General features: G+C 36.7%; 4 protein-coding genes across 4 annotated transcripts; all 4 read left to right on the forward strand.

Moving 5' to 3' along the window:
* Positions 1–922: 922 nt before the first annotated feature.
* On the forward strand, positions 923–2,880 carry LOC113052417 (uncharacterized). Its single transcript, XM_026216861.1, has 5 exons — positions 923–1,013; positions 1,486–1,839; positions 1,922–2,110; positions 2,561–2,655; positions 2,800–2,880. The coding sequence occupies exons 1-5, from the start codon at positions 923–925 to the stop codon at positions 2,878–2,880; spliced, it is 810 nt and encodes a 269-aa protein (XP_026072646.1).
* A 170-nt stretch (positions 2,881–3,050) lies between these two features.
* On the forward strand, positions 3,051–4,097 carry LOC113052522 (serine/threonine-protein kinase pim-3-like). The gene is made up of 3 exons (XM_026216932.1): positions 3,051–3,415; positions 3,527–3,706; positions 3,960–4,097. The coding sequence occupies exons 1-3, from the start codon at positions 3,073–3,075 to the stop codon at positions 4,076–4,078; spliced, it is 642 nt and encodes a 213-aa protein (XP_026072717.1). The 5' UTR covers positions 3,051–3,072; the 3' UTR covers positions 4,079–4,097.
* A 3,329-nt stretch (positions 4,098–7,426) lies between these two features.
* Positions 7,427–11,882, forward strand: LOC113052418 (uncharacterized). The gene is made up of 8 exons (XM_026216862.1): positions 7,427–7,513; positions 7,581–7,676; positions 9,193–9,296; positions 9,942–10,021; positions 10,485–10,838; positions 10,921–11,109; positions 11,562–11,656; positions 11,802–11,882. Exons 1-8 carry the CDS (start codon positions 7,427–7,429, stop codon positions 11,880–11,882), a joined length of 1,086 nt encoding a protein of 361 aa, XP_026072647.1.
* A 148-nt stretch (positions 11,883–12,030) lies between these two features.
* On the forward strand, positions 12,031–13,416 carry LOC113052523 (serine/threonine-protein kinase pim-3-like). The gene is made up of 4 exons (XM_026216933.1): positions 12,031–12,417; positions 12,529–12,708; positions 12,961–13,118; positions 13,226–13,416. The coding sequence occupies exons 1-3, from the start codon at positions 12,075–12,077 to the stop codon at positions 13,077–13,079; spliced, it is 642 nt and encodes a 213-aa protein (XP_026072718.1). The 5' UTR covers positions 12,031–12,074; the 3' UTR covers positions 13,080–13,118; positions 13,226–13,416.
* Positions 13,417–19,716: the final 6,300 nt, after the last annotated feature.

Below are 19,716 nucleotides of genomic sequence, written 5' to 3' on the forward strand. Positions count from 1 at the left end.
TTGTTGGGGTAATTTTGTTTTTGTTGAGTATTTGCACCTCGTTTCTGTATTTGTGTTGTGAGCATTTGTTGTTTTTGTATTTCGTTGTGTTGCGAGTATTTGCAGCACGTGTGCTGTCAGACTGATGAAGATGTTTTCTTAATTTGCTGGTGATTTTCTATTTGAATGTGTTTTGTGAAGTTGCAGCGCTTTGAGCTCTCTCGGCCACCGCGTCTCGTCCCTATATTGAAATCTTCGCCCCACATTGACACACGCAACCATGGCAACGACGTTCGCGGAAACAAGTGAAGATGACAAACAAGCATATAAAAAAAAAGCCAACATGGAAAAGTTGTGTGAAACTTTACTCACCTATCAAAAAGAAACAAAGTAACCTCGGTGTCCGATTCGAGCACTTCCCACTCCTTGAGTTTTTCTCCACCGAAGCTGCTCCGATATTTAAGCGGGTCCTCCCATTTGCCTGATTATAATCCTTTTTAATTTTTTATTTCTCTGATATTTACCTCTTTTTTTTTATCTGCCATCTCTTTCAATCTACAGTCAATATGCTTGTTTTTAATTTAGCATCTGGATCATATTTATCATATTTATTTCATGGATCATATTTATTTCAATATAAAAGCAACATAACTGAGATTTCACCCCCCCCCCCCCCCAAACAAGTGCAACTCAAACAATGTTTAAAAAATGCACATGACCTCGCGCTCATTCTTTCTAATCCATTATGCAAATTGCGTTCCATTTCCATGACGTCACACAGCAGCCGCGATATCGCTGAATCTTTCTGAGGATTCATATGCTGATAGGAGTATCAAATGTGTACAGACGCTAATTTTCTGAGTGAATTTGCAATACAGAGAGTTAGTTTAGATTCAGTCAAACAACCACAGGGCACAAATTTGATCAAATGTCAACGGACAATATGTCTTCAAGATTATCGTCCGTGTCTGAGGAGAGTGTAGAGAGCCAGTTGAGTGTCATGGAGGCCCGTCCTGTGGAGCAGAGCTCGACAGGTGAGTTTAGAAATATGTTTGAAACTGTTCAACTCTGATTTACACACATCTCACAAATTCAGGAAAGCAATAGATGGGTTATAGTGGGGCTTGGAGTTATTTTTGTGGTGTTTCTGTAATTTGCTCTCGAGCTAGGAGAGCACAGGCTGTTTGATGTTTGCTGGTAATTAACACTAGTGGTCGACTTGTGATTTTTACCATTTAAAAATGCACAGAATATAAAAATGGAAATACAAATGTAAGAAATATTCATGAAATAATGTAGATCTATCTATTTGGCAAATATAAATCATTTCATTAAGTTCAATTAACACCAAGAGCTAATGATTCATTTTTTTTTCTTCAGTCATTTTAGTGCTTCAACTTATTTCAGTTAGTTGCCAAGGCAATTAAAAATGTTTTTGTTTTAGTTAATGATGATAACCCTGGGTCATATTTGCCACTAATAGTATTTTCTATTTGTTTTTCTTAGTTTCAGAAAAGCATGCCAGCAAGAGGAAGAAGAACATAATTTCTTGTTTCTTCAAGAAAGTACGTAAGGCTGTGAAGCTTCCCATCTGCTCCAAGAACACAGTGGACTGTCTACCACAGCAGGACCCACAGTTTGACAACTCTACACCTAGCCTGGAAGGGTGGAACGACGCCGCTTTATCCAGTTCGGATGGCTGCCCAGAGCAGTCCAGCTTCACACTTCCAGGTGAAGTGCTTGTTGAGCCAGTAAAGGCTTCAGCTTGCCTGAAACTAAAGACAGCATCCAGATTAGATGACTCTATACCTAATGTCATCAATGAGGGCAGTACAGACAGACCGAAATTGGAGGCTTCAGGTAAGAATAATATTGCATTACAAACAGGGGACATCCGTGTAGCTAGATCTCCAATAGCTGATATTAAATTTGTTGATATTAGTTACAAAAAAGGGTACAGAAGAACGTAGGAAGAGGAGAGGAATCCACTCTTTCTTCAAGAGTGTGTGGAAGGCTATGAAAAAGCCTTTCTGCTGCCAGAACAAAGTGGAGCCTTTTGTGCCTCCACCAGAACTGGATGATCCTGAGCTGTCACCTGTCCCAGAGCCTTCAGACTGCGTCCCAACTAATGGTAAATATGTGATCATTATAACAAGATTAGTGTAATTGAAGTAATAAACTAGTTTCAAATAAGTTTATTTGAAATATGCTTATACTGAAGTTAATCTACAGTTAGCTGGCATCTACTGTTAGTTTGTGCCTTATTTATTTTTTCTATATTAATATTGTTTATTGTCACAAGGCACCAGTTGTATGAACTAAGACTGTGCCTTTTAAGAATTAACCATCTAGCAGTTAGCCTAGTTTATTATTTTATTTCGATTAGAACTATTTTTTTTATGCACAATACTTAAGTTATTACAAATCTTGAAGTAGAAAAATGAATAACTCATTATACTGCTTTAAGCATTTTATGCAACTTAAAATGATCTAGCAAGCTTTTATAATGTATAACACACTGTATAATATATTTATATAATACAATATATTCTGGTGTATGTGTTTTTTTTTTCATCTTCAGAATCCATTAGCACTCGCTATATAGTGCAAAATATTATTGGAGAAGGAGGCTATGGCAAAGTGTATGAGGGAATCCGTATTTCCGATGGCAAAAAGGTAGAAGAACATTTTGTTCTTACATTGGAATGTGATAAAAATTTTGAGGGAACCTAAAGATTTTAATCTTAAATACTCAGTTCTTCATGGTTAGGTTAAGGTTAGGTGTTAAATATGCTCAACTGTGTTTTTTACCTTTTGCAGGTTGCCATCAAACGTATTAAAAAAACTGTACGGGATCATTATCTTCAAACTGTAAGCTGGCAAAGCATAACATGTATTTAGTTGTTTAAGTGCTGATTACTGTAGTTAATTCACTTGTACTGTACATATCATTAAGCATGAATTCAACTTTGACTCCGTTTATTAAATCGACAAAGTTCAAAGCAATGTAAAGTACCGTTACCAAACTAACCTTTTGTCTCATCTTTTCTGTAGACTGTACATCCCAAACCTCTCATTACCGAAGTCGCGCTGATGCTAACGATGAAGCAAGGACCCATAAGCCCCTACGTCATCCAACTATATGAGTGGTTCGAGCACCCTCAAGTATTCACTCTCGTGATGGAGAATCCGGATCCCTGCGAGAGCTTGTTGGACTTCATCAACAATAACCCTAACATGAATGAGACAACAGCGCGGCTCATCATGTGTCAGGCGGTGCAAGCAGTACTGCACTGCATTGAGCACGGTGTTTTTCATAATGATATTCATCCAGATAATATCCTGTTGAGAAAACACACTTTGGAGCTCAAGTTAATAGACTTTGGCTGTGGTCATCTACTTAGTAGTAATGGCTATAATCGCAGTCAATATAGAGGTGAGCTGGCATTTTGTGTAACAGAGTGTGGAAACCAGTATTTAGTGACAGTATTGCTGATCATGTGATTCTTCTAAGAATTGCTCAATGCTGAACATGTCTTGCTTACAGGAATACAGGCTTACTACCCACCTGAGCTCTTCACCTGTGGCAGATTCTACGCCACCTCTACAAACGTCTGGGCTCTAGGAGTGTTGTTGTATGAGATGGTGAACACGTGTTCTCCATTTTGCAATATAACTGAAATCACACAAGCTGAAATTAGGTTTGAAAACCCAGATTTATCCAAAGGTGAGAGAATAGCACTAACAACACACACATACAGCTTCTGCACAGAATTAACAAACATTGGTAGAAAATGTCCTGTCTAAAACACAGACTTTAGTATTTAACAAATGATGTTAGAGGTTAGAATTATGTGTTCAGAGTTATGTTTCTAATTATAGTAACTTCCCTTAACCTTAACTTAACAATGTTTCAGCTGTTTTGTGCATGCTAACATTAGTCACATGGTCACGACTAACCAGCTCTCTCCTGAAAACAGAATGCCGTGATCTGATCGTCCAGTGCCTAAACCGTGATCCAACTGAACGGCTGACCCTCGATCAGATCTTGCAGCATGACTGGTGTAAAACAGAGGATCTAGAAGAGTCAGAGGATTGAAACTGCATACTGCAAACTGGCTTCGGAGTTGAGCCAGTGTAACAGACAGAGTAGGAAACTACATCTGTGCTGTCATCTTCAATTCTGAATCATATATGATGCAGATTTAAAATGTGATTAGTGAAGTGAGTTCATTTTAACAATCTTGATGTACTATAATATATGATGACTAGAAAAAAGACATGAGTGAAGACAGTCAGTGTGAAGAATCCTCTTACTTTCTCTTTCCTAGGGTTGGACACACACCTTCCAGTGAAAAAGCACTATGAATACACATGCTGATGGAAATTGGAAACTCAAGCCCTTATGTGAACCCATTACTAAAGAATCAGAGAGCTTGGAGCACCCCAGAATTCAGAGCCAGTCCACATCCTTACTGTGCCATCCGAAAATGAGCAGCGATAGCTCTAGACATCACAGCCATAGGAGCTTTGTTTTAAAAGCATAGTTTTAGCTTTGTTTTAAAAGCGTAGTTTGGCCATTTTAAAACGAATATGTTTGTGGCGAGTGGGGCGGGGCCGAGAGGCGTGGGAACGAGGAGTGAGGCCAGGTGTAGTGATTGGAGATGAGCTACACCTGAGCCCCACCGCTAGTATCGAGTCCCACGTAGGAGATGGAAGGATATAAAACTGGAGTGACGACCGTGAAGGACGAGAGAGGACCAGGCCTGGGACATTATTTTATGTTTGCTTTTTATTTATGCGCACCAGTCGTCCGTGAGGGGCTGGTGCGCCGTTTTGTATTTACTTTTGAATATTAAAATGAGTTTTGATTGTGCGCCGGTTCCCGCCTCCTTCTTCCCGATGAATATGGAGATTTGTATATTGTTACAATGTTATTAGGAATCAATAAAAAAGGGCTTTCTAAAAAAATATATCTAATAAAAATATATTTAATAAAAATAATGACAAAAATAATATCTGTTTGTCTTAACATTTTATAAATAATAAACATAATAACAATAACATCTCATTTGGTGGAATTCTTTGCAATATGGACCATTTACACACACACACACGTGTATAAATAAGATAAATGAATAATAAAGAAACATGTACTGATTTACATGTAGTTGTAGCATAACTCGTCCTGTGTTATTGTATAAAACTTTTTACAGTTACAGTTTTTGTTAATATTTTTCACCTTTTTTTAATATTATTTTAGCCTTGGCTACTGGCTTAAGTAAAAAGTTGTTATATGTTATTTTATTTTACATACATGCATTTAGCAGAGGCTTTTATCCTAAGAGGCTTAGGCCGAATCCCAATTCTACCCCTTATGGAGTTTTATTAACACAGTTCGGGAGGAGAATGATCAGATAATCATCCAATTTGGCACAGGTGCATCTCATTTAGCTAATCATCTTAACTAGCACACAAGCATATATATATCCAGTCTTCCTACCTCCTGTCCTACTACGACAGTTTTTCAGCATGGACGGTTTGTCAGCATTTGGTTTGCTCAGTCTGTCATCTTATCACAGACCCAATTTTCCTTCCGACGAAGAGATCTATACTGGGGATTTTTCAGATCTGCCGTTTTTGTGCTGGACCAATGATCACTCCTACCCCACAAAACACGGCCGCTGAACACCAACAAGTGTCATTGCAACAGCTGCTCTTCTCGCCAAGCCACACGTTGTGGCTAAAAGACTGTGCAAAGCCCCTAGCTCGCCTCACTCGACAACATGATCGTGCCACCCAAGACCAGGCTCTGTTCGAGTGCTGGATCACAGCAGCAGCAGGCATTTAACCAGCCTGGGTCGCACCCCAGTTCTCACCACAGCAAGCCTCTCTCGCTTCCAGTTTGATGCTGCTCAGTTCAGTGTCTGCTCCTGCAGGAGCCTTTACTGTATCTCCCCACTGCCACAGCAGTGTTTGGTCCCGCAGTAGCCCTCTCTGCATTTCCCCACTGCTGCAGCAGTGTCCGCTCTCGCTGGAGCCTTTTCTATTTTTCCTTACTGCCGCAGCAGTGTTAGACCCCGCAGGAGCCAAAAAACCCCAAAAGGCGATTCTAGCCCGAATCTGTATCTGTATGCATGAGACTGTCAGAATTACAGTAGAATACAGGCAGAATTCACATTTCTGTTGTAAAAAGAGAAAAATTGTGCAGAAGTATTATTTGCTGTTTTTGGTAAGTTTGGTAAGTATTCTGATTAATTATCTCTCTATGCCTCCACAATATTATTAACTCATCGTTATCTTTAGGTCACGTCCCAAACCCATCCAAGCTGGCCTCTTATCAGGGGTGCAGATAGGATTTTTTAACTGGGGGGGACAAAGCTGTCCAGCAGTAAAAATTTTTGCAGTCCAGAAAAATCACTAGCTCAGTCATAGATGATCGTACAGGTGTATCTCAAAAAAATTAGAATATCATAGAAATTATCTTTATTTTTTTGTAGTTTAATTTAAAAAAGCAAACTTTCTTCTATTCTACTGTCATTCATTGCACACAAACTGAAATATTTCAAGAGTATTTTTATTTATTCTAATGGTTACAACTTACAGCTTAGGAAAATAAAAAAAATTGTATCTCAAAAAATAAGTATTCCTTTTTGAGCTTGATTAGTTTTATTAATTTTGAGTATAAATACTGGGTAGCTCTTGAGCTAGTTTAGAACATGTAACCGTTGTCCATAAGACGATCATGTGTTTCCATTCATGAGCTTTTATAAAAATAAAGATATTATCATTCATTCTAAATGTGACGTTACTACTGTGGCTACAAATAAACAGAAACAGACTCGACTGAATAAGCAGGCTATTTTCATAAGCGTTAATGAATAAATAAAATAGAAATAAGTGTATTAAGTGTGATTAATTTTGAGTCCTGATAAATTAATTCATTATGATCAATGTATCACTTATTCTATAGTAAGACATTGATGCTTTTGAATTTGAATATTTAACAAAGCATGCAAACAAACAGCCGCTTTTATCATGTTCAGTGTGATCGTGCATATTCCAGTGATTTATTTCTTATTAGTTTTGTGATAACTTCTCTTTGTTGGTGAAATGATGAGGTTGCATGATGTTGTTCATGAGAGGCATGTAAAGGCCTTGTTTTACTGACGTGCAGCGGAGCTTCAGGCCCTGACTGTGGAAACCCTGCGCTATTCTTGCCTCGGTGCTACTGGCCCGAGGCTATTACCCCACCCGGCCCGTTTTAAGCCTTTGCTCGCACTGGCCCGACAGTGGAAATGCGGCTAAAGACACCCTCCACAAGTAGGGTAAGACACAGAAGGTCATTGCTGAAAGGGCTGGCTGTTCACAGAGTGCTATATCAAAATATATTCATAGAAAGTTGACTGGAAGGAAAATGTGTGGTAGGTAAAGATGCACAAGCAGCATGGATGACCACATCCTTGTGAAGATTGTCAGGGAAAGCCGATTCAAGAACTTGGGAGAGCTTCACAAGGAGTGTACTGAAGCCATAGTCAGCGCATCAAGAGACACACGCTCAGATGTCTTCAGGAAATGGGCTACACCTGTCACATTCCTAGAACCAAGCCACTCCCGAACACAATTTTGCACTTAATTTGGAAATCAAGGTCTGGACTCTGGAGGAAGACCTGAGAGGCACGAGAATCCAAAGTCCAGTGAGAAGTTTCTGAAGTCAGTGATGATTTGGGGAGCTGTGACGTCTGCTGGTGTTGGTCCATTGGGTTTTATAAAGTCCAAAGTCAATGCAGCCATCTACCAGGAGATTTTGTAGTACTTTTATGCTTCCATCTGCTGACAAGCTTTATGGAGCTGCTGATTTTATTTTGCGGCAGGACTTTCCCACAGTGCCAAAACCACTTCCAAGTGTTTTGCTGACCATGATATCACAGAGAATCTATGGGGTATTGTGAAGAGGAAGAGGTATTGTAACATCTGAAAAACAATAAAGAGGAGCTGAAGGCCGCGATTTTGAAAAAATATTCCAATTTGGAATTTTTCTAAACTGCAAGTGGTTACCATCAGAATTAAAACAAAAAAGTCTTGAAATATTTCAGTTTGTGTGCAATTAATCTAGAATATAAGAAAGTTAGCTTTTATTTGGTTTTCCATGATATAATTTTTTTTTTTAGATGCACCTGTATATGATCACTATGGTTACCGCTGCAGCACAATTGAGGCCGTTACCAGCTCCTCACCCGGGGTCAGGAGTCATAGCACATACACACACCCGAACGTAAACGTCAGTGGCAGCAACATCGTCATGTGTGTTTATTGATAACAGAACAGTGTGAAGTGAGAAGGTGGGTACAAAGTAATGGTTTTATTCTTATTCTGCTTCAGCCTGCTTCTGACCTGACACAATTTTTATAGCATCAAAACACACACCCATACCCCAACAGGATCTGCTACAGTGGCCGAGAGAGCTAAACGTGCTGCAAATGATTAAAAACACCTGCAAATTATGAAAACATCTTCATCAATTTGGCAACACGCACTGCAAATACTCACAATACAAACAAATAAAGAAATGTGCTGCAAAAACACAGACTACATCGGAAATATTTAAGTTAACCATAAAGTGAAAAACATGGCTGGGACATAATTTATCAATGTTTGCTCTGAAAAGATCTTTATTTTAACATCCTGATTATACAATATCTTAGCTTTTGTTTTTGTTGCTTTTTTTGTGTGAATATTATTAGCCTAAATAAGCTGACTAAATACACAATTTACTGTAACTGTGAAAGGTTATGTAAGCTGGCTAACTTTTACAACTTTCCTTACAAAAACTAACCGTAACCTATGGTTTTACTATTGTAATTAATTAATTAATATTATTATAATTTATTATATAAAAAGCAAACAAAAATGGTTACTGTTATCATGCACAAATTAACCATGGATACTACTCTGTCCATAGTTTAACCATGGTATTTGTACAGCTGTCATAATACAAATGGTAATCAATACGACAAAAAATTAATTTTCGTTTTGTTGGGGTAATTTTGTTTTTGTTGAGTATTTGCACCTCGTTTCTGTATTTGTGTTGTGAGCATTTGTTGTTTTTGAATTTCGTTGTGTTGCGAGTATTTGCAGCACGTGTGCTGTCAGACTGATGAAGATGTTTTCTTAATTTGCTGGTGATTTTCTATTTGAATGTGTTTTGTGAAGTTGCAGCGCTTTGAGCTCTCTCGGCCACCGCGTCTCGTCCCTATATTGAAATCTTCGACCCACACGGACACACGCAACCATGGCAACGACGTTCGCGGAAACAAGTGAAGATGACAAACAAGCATATAAAAAAAAAGCCAACATGGAAAAGTTGTGTGAAACTTTACTCACCTATCAAAAAGAAACAAAGTAACCTCGGTGTCCGATTCGAGCACTTCCCACTCCTTGAGTTTTTCTCCACCGAAGCTGCTCCGATATTTAAGCGGGTCCTCCCATTTGCCTGATTATAATCCTTTTTAATTTTTTATTTCTCTGATATTTACCTCTTTTTTTTTATCTGCCATCTCTCTCAATCTACAGTCAATATGCTTGTTTTTAATTTAGCATCTGGATCATATTTATCATATTTACTTCATGGATCATATTTATTTCAATATAAAAGCAACATAACTGAGATTTCACCCCCCCCCCCCCAAACAAGTGCAACTCAAACAATGTTTAAAAAATGCACATGACGTCGCGCTCGTTCTTTCTAATCCATTATGCAAATTGCGTTCCTTTTCCTTGACGTCACACAGCAGCCGCGTTATCCCTGAATCTTTGTGAGGATTCATATGCTGATAGGAGTATCATATGTGTACAGACGCTAATTTTCTGAGTGAATTTTCAATACAGAGAGTTAGTTTAGATTCAGTCAAACAACCACAGTGCACAAATTTGATACATTTTCACTGGACAATATCTTCAAGATTATCGTCCGTGTCTGAGGAGAGTGTAGAGAGCCAGATGAGTGTCATGGAGGCCCCTCCTGTGGAGCAGAGCTCAACAGGTGAGTTTAGAAATATGTTTGAAACTGTTCAACTTTGATTTACACACATCTCACAAATTCAGGAAAGCAGTAGATGGGTTATAGTGGGGCATGGAGTTATTTTTGTGGTGTTTCTGTAATTTGCTCTTGAGCTAGGAGAGCACAGGCTGTTTGATGTTTGCTGGTAATTAACACTAGTGGTCGACTTGTGATTTTTACCATTTAAAAATGCACAGAATATAAAAATGGAAATAGAAATGTATGAAATATTCATGAAATAATGTAGATCTATCTATTTGGCAAATATAAATAAGTTCAATTAACACCAAGAGCTAATGATTCATTTTTTTTTCTTCAGTCATTTTAGTGCTTCAACTTATTTCAGTTAGTTGCCAAGGCAATTAATAATGTTTTAGTTTTAGTTAATGATGATAACCCTGGGTCATATTTGCCACTAATAGTATTTTCTATTTGTTTTTCTTAGTTTCAGAAAAGCATGCCAGCAAGCGGAAGAAGAACATAATTTCTTGTTTCTTCAAGAAAGTACGTAAGGCTGTGAAGCTTCCCATCTGCTCCAAGAACACAGTGGACTGTCTACCACAGCAGGACCCACAGTTTGACAACTCTACACCTAGCCTGGAAGGGTGGAACGACGCCGCTTTATCCAGTTCGGATGGCTGCCCAGAGCAGTCCAGCTTCACACTTCCAGGTGAAGTGCTTGTTGAACCAGTAAGGGCTTCAGCTTGCCTGAACCTAAAGACAGCATCCAGATTAGATGACTCTATACCTAATGTCATCAATGAGGGCAGTACAGACAGACCGAAATTGGAGGCTTCAGGTGAGAATAATATTGCATTGCAAACAGGGGACATCCGTGTAGCTAGATCTCCAATAGCTGATATTAAATTTGTTGATATTAGTTACAAAAAAGGGTACAGAAGAACATAGGAAGAGGAGAGGAATCCACTCTTTCTTCAAGAGCGTGTGGAAGGCTATGAAAAAGCCTTTCTGCTGCCAGAACAAAGTGGAGCCTTTTGTGCCTCCACCAGAACTGGATGATCCTGAGCTGTCACCTGTCCCAGAGCCTTCAGACTGCGTCCCAACTAATGGTAAATATGTGATCATTATAACAAGATAAATGTAATTGAAGTAATAAACTGGTTTCAAATAAGTTTATTTGAAATATGCTTATACTGAAGTTAATCTACAGTTAGCTGGCATCTACTGTTAGTTTGTCCCTTATTTATTTTTTCTATATTAATATTGTTTATTGTCACAAGGCACCAGTTGTATGAATTAAGACTGTGCCTTTTAAGAATTAACCATCTAGCAGTTAGCCTAGTTTATTATTTTATTTCGATTATAACTATTTTTTTTATGCACAATACTTAAGTTATTACAAATCTTGAAGTAGAAAAATGAATAACTCATTATACTGCTTTAAGCATTTTATGCAACTAAAAATGATCTAGCAAGCTTTTATAACGTATAACACAGTTTATAACATATATTTATATAATACAATATATTCTGGTGTATGTGTTTTTTTTTTTATCTTCAGAATCCATTAGCACTCGCTATATAGTGCAAAATATTATTGGAGAAGGAGGCTATGGCAAAGTGTATGAGGGAATCCGTATTTCCGATGGCAAAAAGGTAGAAGAACATTTTGCTCTTACATTGGAGTCTGAATTTTTTTTTGAGGGAACGTAAAGATTTTAATCTTAAATACTCAGTTCTTCATGGTTAGGTTAAGGTTAGGTGTTAAATATGCTCAACTGTTTTTTTTTACCTTTTGCAGGTTGCCATCAAACGTATTAAAAAAACTGTACGGGATCATTATCTTCAAACTGTAAGCTGGCAAAACATAATATGTATTTAGTTGTTTAAGTGCTGATTACTGTAGTTAATTCACTTGTACTGTACATAACATTAAGCATGAATTCAACTTTGACTCCGTTTATTAAATCGACAAAGTTCAAAGCAATGTAAAGTACCGTTACCAAACTAACCTTTTGTCTCATCTTTTCTGTAGACTGTACATCCCAAACCTCTCATTACCGAAGTCGCGCTGATGCTAACGATGAAGCAAGGACCCATAAGCCCCTACGTCATCCAACTATATGAGTGGTTCGAGCACCCTCAAGTATTCACTCTCGTGATGGAGAATCCGGATCCCTGCGAGAGCTTGTTGGACTTCATCAACAATAACCCTAACATGAATGAGACAACAGCGCGGCTCATCATGTGTCAGGCGGTGCAAGCAGTACTGCACTGCATTGAGCACAGTGTTTTTCATAATGATATTCATCCAGATAATATCCTGTTGAGAAAACACACTTTGGAGCTCAAGTTAATAGACTTTGGCTGTGGTCATCTACTTAGTAGTAATGGCTATAATCGCAGTCAATATAGAGGTGAGCTGGCATTTTGTGTAACAGAGTGTGGAAACCAGTATTTAGTGACAGTATTGCTGATCATGTGATTCTTCTAAGAATTGCTCAATGCTGAACATGTCTTGCTTACAGGAATACAGGCTTACTACCCACCTGAGCTCTTCACCTGTGGCAGATTCTACGCCACCTCTACAAACGTCTGGGCTCTAGGAGTGTTGTTGTATGAGATGGTGAACACGTGTTCTCCATTTTGCAATTTAACTGAAATCACACAAGCCGAAATTAGGTTTGAAAACCCAGATTTATCCAAAGGTGAGAGAATAGTACTGGCAACACACACATACAGCTTCTGCACAGAATTAACAAACATGGTAGAAAATGTCCTGTCTAAAACACAGACTTTAGTATTTACCAACTGATTTTAGAGGTTAGAATTATGTGTTCAGAGTTATGTTTCTAATTATAGTAACTTCCCTTAACCTTAACATAACAATGTTTCAGCTGTTTTATGCATGCTAACATTAGTCACATGGTCACGACTAACCAGCTCTCTCCTGAAAACAGAATGCCGTGATCTGATCGTCCAGTGCCTAAACCGTGATCCAACTGAACGGCTGACCCTCGATCAGATCTTGCAGCATGACTGGTGTAAAACAGTGGATCTAGAAGAGTCAGAGGATTGAAACTGCATTGGTTTCAGAGTTTAAAATGTGATTAGTGAAGTGAGTTCATTTTAACAATCTTGTTATACTATAATATATGATGACTAGAAAAAAGACATGAGTGAAGACAGTCAGTGTGAAGAATCCTCTGACTTTCTCTTTCCTAGGGTTGGACACACACCTTCCAGTGAAAAAGCACTATGAATACACATGCTGATGGAAATTGGAAACTCAAGCCCTCATGTGAACCCATTACTAAAGAATCAGAGATCTCGGAGCACCCCGGAATTCAGAGCCAGTCCACATCCTTACTGTGCCATCCGAAAATGAGCAGCGATAGCTCTAGACATCACAGCCATAGGAGCTTTGTTTTAAAAGCATAGTTTTAGCTTTGTTTTAAAAGCATAGTTTGGCAATTTTAAAAGGAATATGTTATTAGGAAGAAATAAAAAAGGCTTTATAAAAAATTAAATCTTATAAAAATATTGTATTTAATAAAAATGATAAAAAAAATACATGTTTGTCTTGACATTTTTACTAATGTTATTTGGAGGAATTTTTTGCTAAAAAATTTAATTATAAAAAATGTATGGACCATTCACACACACACACACACACACACATGTAAATAGATAAAAGAATAATAAAGTAGCATGTACTGATTTATATGTAATGGTAGCTTAACTTTTTCATCCTGTGTTATCTTATATTACTTGGATACAATTACAGTTTTTGTTCATATTTTTTATCGTTTTTTTATATTGTGCATTTTCAGTTATTTTAGTTGCCTTAGCTACTGGCTTAAGTAAAAAGTTATGTTAAAAAAATATGTTATTTTATTTTGCATTTACGCATTTAGCAGACACTTTTATCCAAAGCGGCTTAGTGCATTCAGGCTGCACAATTTTTTTACCAGTATGTGTGATCATTGGGAATTGAACCCACAAACTTTTACATTTTAGGTAATTTTTATTTTATTTCAAGTAACAGCTATGTAAACATAATATGATTCCTAAATATATACAAACATATTGTTATTTTTTGGCTTTAGAAGGGTCAAAAACATACATACATCCCTTTAAGTTTCTCCATCAGTCCACAGTTTGGATTCAAATACTTTGGTATATTTGATTTGTTAGGGTTTCCAGGTCTGTAAAACAATCATTCCCATTCACGTTTTACCCCAAAGTTTTTCTTCCTCTATTAAGTTCCCCCAAAGTTTTCTCTTCCAATGGAAGAAAAAAATCACAAACACAAAAAAAATTATATTTACTTCACTCACTGTCACTATGGTTACAGAGAAGGGTTAAAGGGTTAGTTCACCCAATTAGCAAAATTATGTCATTAATAATTTACCCTCATGTTGTTCCAAACCCATTTATATAATAATTAATGTACTCAAACAGTACACTGACTGAACTGCTGTGAAGAGAGAACTGAAGATGAACACTGAGCCGAGCCAGATAACAAACAATAGATTGACTCGTTCACAAGTCAAGAACCGGTTGCATCGGTTTTCGGATCACCAGTAGTTCTTTCGGACAGTTCGATTCAATAAATCGGTTGAAGAAAACGGTTCACCAGTTCCTTTGCGTTTGACGTAATGGCGTCATTGGCGATGATTGACCTTGATTCAAGCCTTCGGTATGGGCTCATAACACTAGCACAGAATCAGTTCAGAATCAATCACCAAAAGAATCAGTTCAATTCAGATCTGCTGTGTGTCGGTTTGCTTCACGCTGAATCAAGCATGCGCAGTCTCATCAGCTCCTTGGTTCTCGAATCGGACACGTCTGACAGAAACGTTTTTTGACTCGAGAACGAGTCAATGTTTTGTTCATTGTCTGGCTCGGCTCAGTGTTCATCTTCAGTTCTCTCTTCACAGCAGTTCAGTCAGTGTACTGTTTGAGTACATGAATTACTCCTGGATATTGGTTTGTTTGAACTTAGAGGGAGTGTCAGCCACATTAAAAAAAGTTAACAGCTTAAGTCATTTGTGGATTAATGCGTATTTGGAGACGCAAAACATTTTAAACGATTCAGTTTGATTTGGTGAACTGGTTCAAGAACATCCGGTTACATCGAATGATTCGTTCGCAAACCGGATATCACAAACTGGTTTGTCTTGAACTCTCTCTCACAACAGAAATGGAAGAGAAGACAATGCTGAATAAAGTCATAGTTTTTGCTATTTTTGGATCAAAATGTATTTTCGATGCTTCAAAAAATCTGATGTCCCTCTGATGTCACATGGACTACTTTGATGATTTTTTTCTTACCTTTCTGGACATGGACATTATGCCGTGCACACAGTTTCAATGGAGGGACTGAGAGCTCTCGGACTAAATCTAAAATATCTTAAACTGTGTTCCAAAGATAAACGGAGGCCTTAGAGGGATTTGATATATATATATATATATTTCGTCACTTCCTTGTTTGTTGTTGCCGTGTGTATTGAGTTTGAGCTCCATCATGTTATTTTTTTATCAACTATTTTTATCTTAAAAATCTATTTTATACATCCTCATTTTCATGTCTATAACATGTGACTATACCCTCTATTGTATTCTACAACAAAAACAATCAGTGCGACTTGTTATCACTAGTTTTATTTAGATTTTTCAAGTTCACTTATTAGGTTATAGCCCGTTACCATTAACAGCGTGGTTGCTGCTAATCCCGCTTGCATTGTTAATATTTTATTCACACACATAACCATTGCTTTACTCATATATAAAATGCATATATATATTGCATTTCAACCTGTATCTCAACTGTAAATCAATTGCCATTTTGTTGTCATCAACATGAAGGAAAGCCATTATAACATGTACTGTATGTGAAAAATGTAGAAACACTGTGGAAACCATTTTATTTTATTTTAAATAAATAAATAAAAAGGCACAGAACAGTCAGCGTCAGTTGTGTATTTGATTAACAAATGTTTACAGAAACCATAATCAGCCAATACAAATATACTTTGAGACAGAGGAAACAACTCTTTACAAAGTAAAAACTCTTAATTTCAATAGGTAATTATTCAAGAGAGTCAAGTTTATTGCTGCTTATAAATTAAGCCCTTATATGTTACTGCATATATTTACAAAATTTGAACATATGAACAATATGTAAGATTTGTGATATGAAGAACATTTATGTATTCCTAATGCAGACAAAGTTAAGTGTCTTCTGACTATCTTTGGGTTGCCAAACATTCCTCCTCCTATCCAGAGCTCCACAGTGGAGATTTCTAGCAGGGCGTCCCTCCTCTGCAGACCAGGCTTTATATTGAAGATAATTACCACTGACCCAGAACCAATGACCAGACATATAACGCAGACCAGTCCGCACATAAGCAGTCTAGGATGTTAGGTGTTATTCATCAACTCTTCCATATTCATCTGAGATCTTGGACTCACCAGGTCAATGTAGTTCTGTCTGCAGTAGTTCGGGACATCTTATTTTGAAACACCAGAATGGGCTCAAAGACGTCCATACAGTAGAGTGGCAGAGACCAAGAGCACAGAGGATAATGCGGTATAGCATCATATATTCTTACAATGTCACACTCTTCAGTGAACCTGTTTGGTTCCCAATAGTCTAATTGTTGATCGTCACCTCCAGACCAATTCCACTTTTCTAGGTTGTTAGAAATCATTTGCAGTGGGGAATGGCCCATGTGCCCTACAGCCTTATATATCGGTGAATATATCAGATATACTGATTTATGACACTCATCAAAAAGGAGTTCGGACTTTTAAATCCGGGTTATGAAGCTCAGTCAGGAGAAAAATATGATCACTTACATAATGAGCCATCCTGTAAAAGACTCAATTCAACTAGATGACATTCAGAGAAGTGTGAAATTAATAATTTGAAATGAAATAATAAACGTAATACAGATTAATAAACTTTAGCAGCACTAACCTTGAGCCTCAAAGAAGAGGAGTAATCTTCTGTATAAGGAAAAGATGTGAGACCTATTTCAGTAGGCGGAGACAGTTTAAGCATTTCCTGTAGAGTCAATAAAAGGAAGTAGATGTTCAGAGGGGATTGAGCTTTGCTGAGGTGAACATCAACGGACCAACTTATGCATTGAACCTAGCATTTAATTTACATTAGTAATACTAATTACTTGTTCAATAAAAAATACATTACAAAAGTATTAGCCTAATTCAGGAAACAGAAAAGGCTTAAAACAAGTCTGTTGGTTAGTATAAAATGTATTTATAAATGTACTATTATGTGTCATTTTTGCACATAAATTAGATTCCGAACAGAAAGTTTCGATTATACTTAAAAAAGTTACACAATAGCGTGTGCTATTTGCTTTTGAATGTTTGTGTATCAATTTTTAGATGTTTTCCAACCACAAGATTGACCCTCTTTCACAGCAGCAAAACCACATCATCTACCAAGCGAAATTCTCACGAGATTTTAACAAACGCTCCTCCTTCTTCACAACGAACATTGACAGTTATGGAAATAACAGAACTGAGCTACAAAGCTGTCTAAAATAATGTGAGAACAAATCAATTTTGTTGCACACAGCTGTAGTTGAGATTTGTGTATATTAACAACATTAATGTGGACACTGTATATAATAACAAACATTACAGATTAATTATAAGACTTTTAAATTAAGATTTAGTAATTTTCTGGATGAAAATAGCAGGTGGAAAAGCAACTTTAATAAACATCTATGATTAAAAATTCTAAAGCAAAAAGTCAAAATATCCTCCTGAATCAATTGTGAGACCAGAGCTGTTAAGCAGGAATAAAATGTGATCTATGGATTTCACTCATGCTAATAAACCTACCTTACATTTAGAGGAACAAATAGACCTTTGTGTACAAAAGAAATGTGAGCAACTGATCTGTTGTTTGTAGTTTGCACAGGCTTGATGCAACTTGCACTTGTGGTTTTGGACTTTGAGCCCAACCTATTTCTCAGTTTGCAACCAGCCTGTAAGAATGAAAATAGAAAAAAGCATTGAGAAAGCCCCCAGCAGAGTTCACATTTCTGTGGTCAGAAGTTTCCGTACCAGCTTAAGTGTAGTGTAAAAACTGTTACTTTTAGAAGTATGACAATTGTCCTCATACCTTCAAGGCGAAATGTCACCAAATGGTCTGATTTACAGTAAAAACATCAAAACAATGCACCAACACAATGCAAATAATTTCATTACCTATACAAGATGAAATTATCTATGCTAACATCATAAAACTTTTATAAATTCACAATTAACCCTAAATCACATCTATCTTTTTTTACCTTAAATTGCACACATTGTATATTTTTTTCTTTTGTTTATTTTTTAATAACTTTTTGAAAAGCAATAGGGTCAAATGTTTCCTACAAATACTTAGCAATGCATAACCTTTTAAACAAAAACACACAAAACAAGCACATATGTTCAGTATATTTGCTGTTAAGTGTGTGAATCACATGACCAAAGACAATATTATTGAGGATTTTTGATTTGAGACAATCAATCAAAACATGAATTTTGAGGTTGTATTGCATAGTCTTAAATAAGACACTTTTGATATGTAGTTGGCTCATTAACAATTTCATTTTATTACTCTTTATAATTAATTATCTTAATTAAAAATGTAATGTGCAAGTATAAATAATTTATATTGTGTGTGTAATTTATATTATATTTGATCTAGTTTGATCTCATAGTGACTTTAAGGCCCACTGATTCCCTTATGTCAGTCTTTTTCTGAATATCTTTGCGATTAGAATCTTTGATTGATTTGAATCTCCATCATTACATCTCAGCTTCAGTATAAATACAAATAAAATAAATAAACAAAAATATGCATTTAGCAGATGCTTTTATCCAAAGCGACTTACAGTGCATTCAGGCTAACATTTTTAACCTAACATGTGTTTCCTGGAAATTGAAATAACAACCTTGTGCTACTAACACAATGCTCTACCATTTGAGCCACAGGAACACTATAGACAGACACTATACCGTATTGGTATTATTTTCTGTTACTGGAATTGATAGCATTGTGGTCATAAATTTAAAGTGCATAACTACTGAAGCATTATTTTGTTGAAGCCATGAACTCAGTTAACATGATTCAGCACCATGGACAAGGACATGTGGAACAATAGAGCCTTCCAGCTCTACTTCTTGTGTAAATGTAAACAGAAAAAATTAAAATGTAAAAACAAGCTTGATTAAGCTCTACACAGCCTACAAAACCTAGTAACCTCATCTACACAGGCCAAGCATCACCCCCTCACATAGAGCTGCTGTGGTTTTTAACTGGTTAAGGCACATACTTAATTCATTTAGTTTTTCCCCAAGTTAATTTCAATTAATTTAAAATGTACAATTAAAAAGCAACAAGTACTTCAAAGAGAAAAACTGATCACTGCACAATTAGACATCAAAACGTTATTCATTACTTAATGCAGCAATTTTTCAATTTCCACTTTACAGATTGCTAAAGTTCTTTTTTTTTTTTTTTTTTTTTTTTTGGTGTTCATAAGAAGAAGATACATTTCCTTTGCTTGTGAGAGTGTCACCTTACACCTAAAACCTACAGCCAATGACATTTGAATTTGACATATGAGAATATATGAGCATAACCAATCACATCCAGGATCAGTTTCCATTTGATTTAGTCACTTAGA

Source organism: Carassius auratus, chromosome 32 (genome assembly GCF_003368295.1).
Source record: "Carassius auratus strain Wakin chromosome 32, ASM336829v1, whole genome shotgun sequence".
Classification (NCBI taxonomy): Eukaryota; Metazoa; Chordata; class Actinopteri; order Cypriniformes; family Cyprinidae; genus Carassius; species Carassius auratus.

What these genes read in the sequence shown, in the direction of transcription:
- LOC113052522 (XM_026216932.1), top strand. Translation starts at nt 3,073, where the DNA reads ATGCTAACGATGAAGCAAGGACCCATAAGCCCCTACGTCATCCAACTA. An exon ending in TAATCGCAGTCAATATAGAG is followed by an intron (nt 3,416 to 3,526) that starts GTGAGCTGGCAT and finishes TCTTGCTTACAG; the next exon opens with GAATACAGGCTTACTACCCA. An exon ending in AAACCCAGATTTATCCAAAG is followed by an intron (nt 3,707 to 3,959) that starts GTGAGAGAATAG and finishes TCCTGAAAACAG; the next exon opens with AATGCCGTGATCTGATCGTC.
- LOC113052523 (XM_026216933.1), top strand. Translation starts at nt 12,075, where the DNA reads ATGCTAACGATGAAGCAAGGACCCATAAGCCCCTACGTCATCCAACTA. An exon ending in TAATCGCAGTCAATATAGAG is followed by an intron (nt 12,418 to 12,528) that starts GTGAGCTGGCAT and finishes TCTTGCTTACAG; the next exon opens with GAATACAGGCTTACTACCCA. An exon ending in AAACCCAGATTTATCCAAAG is followed by an intron (nt 12,709 to 12,960) that starts GTGAGAGAATAG and finishes TCCTGAAAACAG; the next exon opens with AATGCCGTGATCTGATCGTC.
- LOC113052417 (XM_026216861.1), top strand. Translation starts at nt 923, where the DNA reads ATGTCTTCAAGATTATCGTCCGTGTCTGAGGAGAGTGTAGAGAGCCAG. An exon ending in TGTGGAGCAGAGCTCGACAG is followed by an intron (nt 1,014 to 1,485) that starts GTGAGTTTAGAA and finishes TGTTTTTCTTAG; the next exon opens with TTTCAGAAAAGCATGCCAGC. An exon ending in ACCGAAATTGGAGGCTTCAG is followed by an intron (nt 1,840 to 1,921) that starts GTAAGAATAATA and finishes TGTTGATATTAG; the next exon opens with TTACAAAAAAGGGTACAGAA.
- LOC113052418 (XM_026216862.1), top strand. Translation starts at nt 7,427, where the DNA reads ATGGATGACCACATCCTTGTGAAGATTGTCAGGGAAAGCCGATTCAAG. An exon ending in AGGAGTGTACTGAAGCCATA is followed by an intron (nt 7,514 to 7,580) that starts GTCAGCGCATCA and finishes TCACATTCCTAG; the next exon opens with AACCAAGCCACTCCCGAACA. An exon ending in GTATTTCCGATGGCAAAAAG is followed by an intron (nt 11,657 to 11,801) that starts GTAGAAGAACAT and finishes TACCTTTTGCAG; the next exon opens with GTTGCCATCAAACGTATTAA.